The sequence below is a fragment of the Hyalella azteca genome, unplaced genomic scaffold (genome assembly GCF_000764305.2).
Source record: "Hyalella azteca isolate HAZT.00-mixed unplaced genomic scaffold, Hazt_2.0.2 contig12267, whole genome shotgun sequence".
Classification (NCBI taxonomy): domain Eukaryota; kingdom Metazoa; phylum Arthropoda; class Malacostraca; order Amphipoda; family Hyalellidae; genus Hyalella; species Hyalella azteca.
Genome location: NW_025942228.1, coordinates 7,014 through 17,552, shown reverse-complemented (window position 1 = coordinate 17,552; position 10,539 = coordinate 7,014). Strand labels below are relative to the sequence as shown.

Here is a 10,539-nt window from a genome sequence, read left to right as displayed (position 1 = left end):
TGTTCACAGGCATTTCCGAGAACTAGAAGAGATGCTGATAAGTGCTTAATCGACAACGCAAGTTACGCTTGTGGGGTCACCAAGTTCACAAGCCGTGTTTATGGTACTCTTTCGCGTACCCCAACACGAAGGCGTGTCATAAAAAATTAATGGGTTTACTCTACACTCTTGTATCCTCAATTTTAAACTCTCCTATAGGAAGTAAAAATAAATTTCCTATAGTAATATTTAAAAGATTATAAGTCAGTGTTTGACTAAATTAATCTTAGATAAATCAATTTAATCATTCAAAATATAACAAGATAAATAACAAGCTCAATTAAAAAAATCACTACGCGAAAAACATAGATAATCAACTTTAAATCAAGTTAAAACACCTTAAACTGTGGGTTCTAAACAGCACTGCCTAAATCGGATGGGAACCATAGATCTAACATCGGCATATGCAAACTGATAACTGAAAAAATACTAAATCATAAAATGCCAAATTATTTATTTCCCTAACAACGCTCATAATAGAAATTACTGCACTCAAAAGCAGGACAAAACCGTAAGTAGTTTAAAAATGATGGCCAGTTAACAGATTCAACCCAATAAATGAATGATATCATGTGTAAAATAAATATATAATAGCCTTTGTGACTTTTATCATTTGATTTTCATAACATAAAGCTGGTGTGTTCCGTCAATAAGAAAACTTATCATTACTCTCCCAGGAGCTTCCTATTGGCAAAAGTTATTCATATCATTAAATTCATATAGTGCATCCAAAACACCGATGAAGTTGTTTTAGAACCGGTTTTTATTACATCTCATTTTTGTCCCAACCCTAGTTTTCAAAATGAGTTTCTGAGTTTTCCTCCTTCGTACGTAGAATTGTAGATCTTGAGATGTTATGTTTTCAAATTCAGCGGAAATGAATGAAAATTTTTGCTTAAACCAATTCGGTGGTTTAATCACTGTATCCAAGAACAAATAAGTGTAAAAATTATGAAAAGTAAGTTTTTTATTTTGGTGAGCACTTAACAAAGATAGAAAAACTATTATGAAGCATTCTAAAGCTTGTCCCATAATATGGATTATTACGAACGAACGCATTCTTTTATGTTCGACCTATGAAACGGGAATCCGTAAGATATTTTTTTAATTGTGTGCATGTCAGTGCGGAAGTTTTTAAGATTGGTATCTTATGTTCGGAATATTTCCGGCTTCAAGCCACTGTTATGAGTAGCTTTAGTCAATATGAGTATATATTTGCTTTCTGTACGGGGAGTCGGTATTTGTATGAATATATCGAACTTTTTATCAAAACATGCACGAGTACACGAATTGACCTTCATGCAAGTTCCGTGAAATGATTCATTACTAAAATGTGTTTACAAAGGTAAAGTTTAATTGAAAACAATTTATAATAGCGAGGAAAAATTCGTCTGCACCAGAACCGCACCTGTATAAATAGACAAATGATTACGGAGTAGATCACTGAGTTTTATTAACAACTGGTCAACGCTAGTTGAATTTTCTTCTTATATAATGATATAAAAAATAATACGAAAAGTATTGGTATACTGGGTGGTATTAAAATTGCACCACCTCAGTTCCTCTAGACTGCTTCCCACGAGTTTTACCGCCGCTGGCCTAGCTGTTAGACAATGTGGATGCCGTAAAAGTAGCGACTGCTGCTGAACTTCTTTTTGAAGTCGAATTCACATTTGACGACTAGAAACAGCCAGGGATTCTACGCAGGGCGAAGTGAATAATCAAGTGAGAAATTAATCTCTCCCTGAGGTGAAAGCTTTATTTTTAACACGTTTTTCTTAGCTTAGCTTCGCGTTTGTTTGTTTGTTTATTTGTTTGTTTGTTTGTTTGTTGTTAACATTGACAACGAAAATTAGCCCACTTTTTCACCATCAAATTTTCAAAATTTAAGTGTTGTGTGCTTTTCGCTTTAATCATAAATCTGCCCGACACACGTTTTTTTTGGGGCGAACCATAATTTATTTTCTACTTTTTAGTCCACAAGAAAAACGTGTTTTTTTTAAAGTTTTTTTTAAGTATTTTATTTACATCTCCTTTAAAGGAAGAAAATCTTACCAGCAATTGGCGTCTTCTGCACCAGTAGCTTTATTTTATAAAAAAAATGCTCTGTTAAACCTTTTAAGAAAGATTATTTCGCCTGATTTTGATTTTGGAAAGTTTTTACAAGATTTATTCAAATTTCGTAGAGGGAACTTTTGCCGCTCCATATTTTTGGGAAGTTTTGAAGGAGACACATTTTAAACAGCAGCTGAACCCTGTTGCAACTGAGGTGAGGAGTGCTCTTCTCTGGCTCTGTACGTGTTACAACAAATAATCACCCGGAAATGAAATGGTGGTTTGACGGCAGTTTGATTTTCCCAACAGATGAATCTTTAGTGGGTCAATGAAAATTCGTCGTTTGTTTGTGGGAGGGTACACGCCAAGAAATAGGTAGCCGTTCATCTGAAGCCTTCTCCATAATTATGAGCAGTACTATCTAATAAGAAAATATATTTCTTTGTTTTTCTTGTTGTTGAAGATCAAAATATTTTTTTGGTCGCTCGTGCCTCCAAATACTTTTATTATTTTGTTCAAATACCGCGGCCATTGTGTTTACTGATTTGCCTTATTTTATATGCCATTAGAGCATCTTTACGGAACATGCCGCACCCCATATAGGGACATCCCTCTGGGATCCAAATGCTCGCAGGAAAATACCAATTTGTTCGTGTATTCCATTGAGATCTATTTTGCGATAGGATACCAGGAATCATTTTGTGTCTGGTGGTGGTTCCTGGTGTGATACCAGGAATCACCAGGAATTGAAGGAGCGCTGAATGTCTTTAATGTTGCAAGAAATAAGAGTTTAATGCAATAATGGTATCCAATCTATCATGCATTACTATGCTCTACACTAACATATATAAATCAGGCAGAAAAATAAATGGGCATCATATTAAAATATGCCCAAAAATTTTGGAAAAAATCGTAATCAGCAACAAAATCTGGCTTAAAAAATGTATGAAGCAATGACAAGCACTAAAGAAATATGTGAAGCAATAACTTGTTACTTCATTGTTAAAATGAGTAACTTACTACCAAATCTAAGGTAAAAGTAATATTACCAACTTTTTTTATGTGTATATTCTTATTTTTGATGGAATTCTTATTTCCTTTCTCCAATATTTAGGAGGAGCATCAATTATTCAACATTGTTATCGATTTAAAAGCGTTTGTACTGCAAAACCTTTTATTCAGAGTTGTCATTTCCTCCATGAATGTCATATAGCTCACTTATTGGACTATTTTCCGATGCAGTAACTGACTGCCATGTATCAGAGTAATAAATTTTCAACTGCATGCGTGAAACACATTACACGCAATTTGTTTTACAAATACAGAATATAGGTAAATGAATAGAGGCAGTGCCAGGAAAAGTATTTACTGTGGAATAAATTGTACATAAATCTTTCATAAATCTGAATTCATTTCATACCTTTGAAATAAAGTAAGAAACATGAATACTTGAAATTTTTCTCCAATTTCATTTGTTTGATTCGATTCTTGTAGACTGGAAACCTAATTGAGATTGTATAAAATATCAAAAATCTTTTTTTAATTGCTTAAAATTAGCTTTGAAAACAAATCTGTTATTCTCATTCAGATTCAACTGCATGTTTGACTGTAGACTAATTCGAGTCTTTTTTTATTTGCTCTGAGACTTTTCAGAAGATTTAGACCCATCATTTGTCCATGTAAGTCTTCTACAGGGGGCTGGTCTCGCAGATCACGCGTCGCACGTTGCCACAGAAGGTGTTGGAGAAGCGATACCTCCACAGGGAACTCAACTCCAGGCAGTTCTCTAAGCCGGGGTTGTCGGGTTCTAGCTCCCCCACTCCAGTCTGTAGAGCATATACTTGGTTGAACATAGGGAATATTATCTATTTCAGCTTATATGAAGTGTTGGATGACTTAAAATCTACATCTTCACGTACGTTCGGAAAACCTGGCTGGTACTACATGATTAGGAATAGGAATAGGAATAAATTTTACATACATTTACATAGGAATAAATTTTACTCGAACCGCCTAGGATTAGTATAGCAATTCCTAGTATCTCAAAATTGTTAATATTTATAGAACCGTTGAAGACGGATAGAAGCCGACGGTTTAAAATTCAAAAGCGGGTAGGGGACGCCCACGCACGCGGGTAGCGAACGGACTATAAAACAAGCGGAGTAGCAGAAGCGGGAGCTCAGTATTGAACAGCCGGCGTGCTGGAAGGAAGTAAGGAAGTGTCGTTCTCGTGCGGAGACTCTCCAGTGTACCGATAACGTGAAGTGTAAGGGACAGTATTCCGGTGAAGTCTCATCTTATATATTGTATGTATATTACCGCATCAGAGAAGAATTTAGTTCGCCTCACGTTCGAGAATATTGCAATCATCGACGAACGTCCTTCAAGAAATAGCGCGGGCAAAGATCGTACAACGATTATATGCAAATAGGAATAAAAGGACGACATCCATCATCATCACAGTTTAGAACAATAAACCAAATTTTTGGAACAATAAACCGAAATTTCCTTAACCAAATATATTCTCTAATCATACATACATGTCGATTTAAACTCAATTGTTTTATATATAATAAATTATTGGTGGTAGATTCTGAAAATTATGAAATTATGCGTCTTAAGAAGATGGAAAAATTCAAAAATGAAGGAGATAATTGAGTCATATTCATCAGTCATTAATATATCGAACTGGGAGTCCCCGAACGATGCGCGCGTCGGCTCTTTTAAGCGCGATGCTACAAAACACATAATTAAGCATGGTCGTCCCACCCACTCATATTTCATAATTTGGCCGAGTGCTTCAGATCACCAAGATTGGAGTAGAGTTGCTTCAATCTTGTTGTTAACGATATCACCAAGTTGTCCTTCTAAATATGACAGGATTCGAGATCCAGCAAACAGTGAGGATTCTGTGATGTTAGGAATCAACAAGATAAACTTGACCTAATCTTCAACAATGACACTAATTTATGTATAACTATCATAGTTATTACTGTTTCGTTGACTATTTGACGTTAGAGTCGATTAAGGCAGACTAGAAAAATTTGCCAGCTATGATCGGATCAGTGGTGAGTGTGGCAACATGAACTGCCATGCATCAGCTGACGGAGGCCGTCTCTTCCTTTACCTTGCAGTGGCAAACGGAGCTGTGCGTATCTAGGCGACGTTGTACCCTGAAATATTTTTACGGCAAATACATATAACATCTAAAATTTTCAAAGTATCCAGAACATATAGTTTAGTAGACTAAGTGGACGTGATTTTCTCACCACTCCCCAGAGAGGTAGCCCCATAGCCGTCGGTGAACCGTCAGTCCAGCGCCATTGGCCCTCTAGGGCGCTATCTGAGGCGCCGACCCAATAACCAAGAGGTTTGTAATCTGATATAAACAGAGAAATACAATTCACATGATTGAGGACGACAGTTCTGAAATTTGGGTCTATTTGATGTCACTGCAATTTTGCTAGTGAGAATGGTAGGGGCATTTGAATCAGTTAATTAATTAGATGAGCGAACAAAGATTTGATGGAATCATAATTGCGATCGAAAGCCAACTATAAGAACCAATACCTGACAATTCATATGAGCGAAAAAAAATGTGTCACTACCACAGATCGGCGTTACTTCTCAAAATGACACGATGAGATACCCAGAGCTTTTTAAAACCAGGCTTAAATTATCCTTGCAGAAAAAACTTGGCTTCGAATATATGTTAACTAATAACAGAAGGAAAAGGTTATATCAGTATTAGTTACCTGTTTCGGCGAGGTACAGATAAACTTTTCGGTACTGGTCGCAGTCATCTAGCGTTATCAAATCTCCTCCAGTCACCCCGCACTGAGTGCGTGCAGAGCTCCATGCATAGGCAGTCGGGATCAAGAGAACGCACTGCGTACCCAACTCAATATATGGATTTGGGCAAATACCTATATAAAAACTGATATGTAAAAGATGTATAATTACCTAGATATTATAGTAAGTAGAAGACTAACATTTCATACCCAAAATATTGTTCGTTGAAAAATTTTATTGTGTCGTGCAATATTTTCATACCAAACAATTCATTTCATGTCTAGCTTTCAAAAAATGTCTGCCTCAGTTTCAAATGTTTGAAACTGCAAACATTTTCAACTGAGGCAGGAATAAAAAATTCTGCCTATTTTCATTTGCATCTCAATCTACCGTTTGTTATGAAAGTGTCCTATTTTTATCAGAATTCGTCTAGTTTTAAGCCAACGTATGTTTCCATTTCACATCATTGTGTCGTTGACTCTAAACATGCCACCTTACTTTCAAATTATTGTTTGTTACTGCCCTATGCTTGATCATGTTTCGTTATTTGATTTGTATTGATCACGTGAATTCCACTCACAGCTGCCCAGTACGGTGCCCCCATCTGCAGAGCCACACCGTCGCTCCACTGCCAGACGCCGTTTGTCGTCAAGTTGGTAGCGCCTAACCAGTAACCGTTTATGGCGTCTGATGAACCTGATGAAGCACATCATTCAATGGTTAATAAACTTACTAATAACATAATATAACTATACTAATAATATACTTACATTTCTAAACTTAGTTGCAAATTTTTTGCTTCGGAGGATCCCAATCTAATGTCCAGCACTGACCGAATAAATCGGGCAGCATTAATAGTTTGCCAAATTAAAATAAGTTTCAACGCAAGACTACAATCAGCAACGTCATCATCTGCAGCAAGTTTATACATATTAAACTGAAAAAAATAACAACATAGAGCGTTCACCACGTATCGTGCACTCCTGGTAGTCAGCAACAAGCCCATGTTTCGATTTCTTTTTATTAAACTTTTATTGCTCTCAGGATGAAAAGTTCATGGCACACTTTAATTCAGTTCATATTAAGCGTTTGGAAAGAATTAGAAAGAAAGTCGTTTACTGGGGCATCACTGATTGAACGAATTTTTACATCATATCTGAAGCACTTCTCTCAGTCTGAATGCATTAATCTGCGTGGCAACAATCCACTGGTCTCACGACGGCAGCGCAGAAAGGCTATTTTTCCTGTATATTACATAGGATATATCCATTGCCTTATAATCTTACCTCCATCGTCGATATAGGTGGCAACATCAGTGAAGGAAACACAATCGGAGAGTACGGGTAGCCTGCCGAACATTTGGTGGCAGTATGTGGCCGCGTCTGTGTGCGTGAGATATCCTCCTTCAGAACGATGAATGCACGTCAATCCGACCACTTCATAGCCTGCTGGACACTCGGCTGACGCTGTGCCTGCCGTGTTGAATACACATCGTTTAAATTATATATTTTTCATCACGTACACAAGTGTTGGGTTTATTAGGTGGAATTTTATAATGTCGGAAAAACTAAAATTGATCATAACGATGACGAGACCATTATGTAAATTAACACCCTGAACTTTTTTGTTCCACACTTAAAATTAAAAGAAATCATACCTATAGTGAAAGCTATAGACTATAGAGGAATGGAGAACTTTCTACTCGTATGTTACGCCCTAACGCCTTCACTTGCATCTAGCCTGAATATTGCCTGAAATTAAATAAAAATGACTAGAAGTACATGCAGCATACGTTTATTACCTTACTAAAAGATGGGCTGTGATTTCGATATGTTATCGCGTTCACGAATTTTGTTATCGTCCATTGAAAATGAGCAACAATATTTATGTAACACTTGATTAACTAATATGGTTTCATTAAAATTATGCCATACCAAATATTGACTCTCATTACCATACAGGTCACTACGAATATACCCATTTGTGATGTCCGTCACCTAAAAAATGTTCCTTACATGCATGCAGGTGGGGAATTTTGTCTATAGGTGATTGCCAATAACATTAAGTGAACCTATGCTCATAGGTTAATAATAGGTTGTTAATTTTAGTGACGCTGAAACTTTTTATTACAATGATCGCCTCTGAAGCCTAGACAATACTCATAATCATATGATAACCAGTAATTACGCATTGCGGATGCTCATAACCTATTGAAGACACTTATTTACAATAAATGGCATTCATTACGTATATATTATGCCCTTTAGGTTAGCTAATAATTACTTCATGAACCTTTGGTGATACGCCTTACTTATGTGCGATGCGAGAACCTTAATATTATATTATAATATATATTATAATAATATTATTAATATATTATTATTATATATTAATATTACTATATTAATAATATTATGTGCGATGCGAAGACCTTAAATATTGCTGATTCCTTTGAAAAGACGGTAATTAACCTGAGACAATTATAAATTGTATATTGCACTTCTTGGTTACAGGCATTCTGTTTAAGGCCCTCACTAATTTCTGTTGTTACACAAATGGTTATTTAATCTCTTATACTACTGATATGATTGACATCAATTCTATCTATACGACACTTACTCAACACCAGCAGCAGCAGACTCATGATCTTGATCGGAATCATGCTGTTAAACTTACTACCAATTAATATAGTTTGGAGTTTCTCAGTCACTCGAGTAGGTGGTTCCTAACGCTACTTTACTCGGAGCAGCAGGCGGTGAAATGAACGGTTGTCTTGAGTGTATCTTACAAAAGCCAGGTGATACGCTGTACTGATAACGTTCTGTCTGTTGCTTCTCACGAATTCATTGTTGTCATAGAAATTGTACAGTGTACACCACTCCAATATCAAGTACATCATGTTACGTTATGCTCATATCTTACCTTAATGAAATGCCGACAAGCAACTGCGCGCGATTCTCGCGATCATGTTTGATAAGTCTGAAAAAGGATATTTTTTCACGAATTTAACGAGACTTATTCAGAAAACGGTGAGCTACTTTTTAGTAGAAACTAATGCGATATGTATCACTAAAATATTAATAATACTAAAATGATATATATTTGTCGTGTTGATGATAACTGAATGGCAATGGAATAAATCGTTTAAATTTTTTTATTTAATTATTTCAATTACTGTCGCCGTCCGTGTATTTCCCCTATCTAAATGCAGTGGAATAGAATAAAATATTCGACACGTGTTGTATCCCAACTTCTCTACTTAACCTATTCATTCACAATTTGTGATGTAAGCGCATGCTAAAATACGGTAAAAATCGAAAATAGTTCAACAAAAATGCTGAATCGGATTTAGCTCATAGTGCTGAAGCGTAAGATGACTTTTTCATCAAAGTAAAATTTACATAAAAATTAATGTTTTCCAAGGTGAAGACTTTCTCTAAATAAACTCATTTTTAAATAGGTAATTCTCTGTAAAACTTTCAGTCGGTTCTTCACGTGAGTTACAAGTCCATATGGAGAACAGATCATGCTCATTCAATCACTTATTTAATAAAGCAAACTGCATTTAATTTGTACACGCTTGGTCAGAATTATGACCTGAAGAGGAAGGCTTCAGAGGAGAACCACAACTTAGAGCCAACTACCCTAATAAACAAAACGCCTATTTCGTGGTAAGCTCCAATTCCCATTCTTACCTATAATACCATTTTCGTTGTCGGTATCCCTGTTATATTGTCATTGGCAAATTCATTACAGACTAAAAAACTAAAGAATCCCTCGTCTAGACTTCCTGTTACTTAACAGAGCTACCCTGAAGTCAAGCCAACTTGAATTCGTTATTCCTATCACATTTTCATAAACATTTCCGGTATTTCTATCGCATTGTCATATATTGTAGATATTGATATTGACAAGCCCTCAGTAAAACTGTCATATTATTTTCGGAATTATTACCCGTTGACTGAATGTATGCCTGTTGTAAAACCATAATTGTTAAGAACTAAAACTGTAAATATGGTTCACAGGGCTTCCAATTAGAGATCATGGTGTTGTGGCGAAGAAAGATCAGTATGAATGTGGACTTGAGTGAGGCGTTTTGTGGCTCAGTGGTAGCGCATTCCATTAACCCGGAAGATAAGTTTACTGCGTGCCTGTATGCTGTATCGAATGCAAAGAAAGCGAACCGATCACGTTTTCCATATTTTGTGAAAGGATGTTCAATGTGATTTAGGTCTTTTAAAGGATTTCGACTTTTTTTTCAGGGAATGCGAACCTGTGGACGGCCGTTATAATACTACTAAAATATTTGCTGAAGAGAGCCTGCCAATAATGTTTGGTTTCCTTCGTATTGGCTTATCCGGCAGTTGTCGCAGCGCTCGTATGTTGGACTCCAGGTCCAAGTAAAACTGTAAGTATAGTTTAATTTTTAGAGTATAATTTTAAGTCTCCAGTTAAACGTTTTCAGGCAGAGACGTTGATGATTGATCAGTTCATTTTGGCGCCATCGAGATTGGTGATTATAGAATGTCATTCATTGTGTGAAATGCACAGGTAACACAAAAAGTAACTAAGATTATTTGAATGTTAATATCTAAGCATAATATGATAAGTTTTCTTTCGATTATGTATTATTGGCAGTAATTTCTGAAAATT

General features: G+C 36.0%; 2 protein-coding genes across 2 annotated transcripts; both read right to left on the bottom strand.

Moving 5' to 3' along the window:
- Positions 1-3,444: 3,444 nt before the first annotated feature.
- LOC108675064 (perlucin-like protein) lies at positions 3,445-6,343 on the bottom strand. Its single transcript, XM_047883210.1, has 4 exons — positions 6,332-6,343; positions 5,850-6,057; positions 5,364-5,473; positions 3,445-3,920 (listed from the first exon to the last, which is right to left on the bottom strand). Exons 1-4 carry the CDS (start codon positions 6,341-6,343, stop codon positions 3,783-3,785), a joined length of 468 nt encoding a protein of 155 aa, XP_047739166.1. The 3' UTR covers positions 3,445-3,782.
- LOC108675065 (perlucin-like protein) lies at positions 6,174-8,630 on the bottom strand. The gene is made up of 3 exons (XM_018163048.2): positions 8,506-8,630; positions 7,173-7,358; positions 6,174-6,582 (listed from the first exon to the last, which is right to left on the bottom strand). The coding sequence occupies exons 1-3, from the start codon at positions 8,546-8,548 to the stop codon at positions 6,410-6,412; spliced, it is 402 nt and encodes a 133-aa protein (XP_018018537.1). The 5' UTR covers positions 8,549-8,630; the 3' UTR covers positions 6,174-6,409.
- Positions 8,631-10,539: the final 1,909 nt, after the last annotated feature.

What these genes read in the sequence shown, in the direction of transcription:
- LOC108675064 (XM_047883210.1), bottom strand. An exon ending in TCTGTACCTCGCCGAAACAG is followed by an intron (nt 5,474 to 5,849) that starts GTAACTAATACT and finishes TGTTTATATCAG; the next exon opens with ATTACAAACCTCTTGGTTAT. An exon ending in GGCTACCTCTCTGGGGAGTG is followed by an intron (nt 3,921 to 5,363) that starts GTGAGAAAATCA and finishes TATGCTCTACAG; the next exon opens with ACTGGAGTGGGGGAGCTAGA.
- LOC108675065 (XM_018163048.2), bottom strand. Translation starts at nt 8,548, where the DNA reads ATGATTCCGATCAAGATCATGAGTCTGCTGCTGCTGGTGTTGA. An exon ending in TCTGCTGCTGCTGGTGTTGA is followed by an intron (nt 7,359 to 8,505) that starts GTAAGTGTCGTA and finishes TCAACACGGCAG; the next exon opens with GCACAGCGTCAGCCGAGTGT. An exon ending in CACCTATATCGACGATGGAG is followed by an intron (nt 6,583 to 7,172) that starts GTAAGATTATAA and finishes GTGCTTCATCAG; the next exon opens with GTTCATCAGACGCCATAAAC.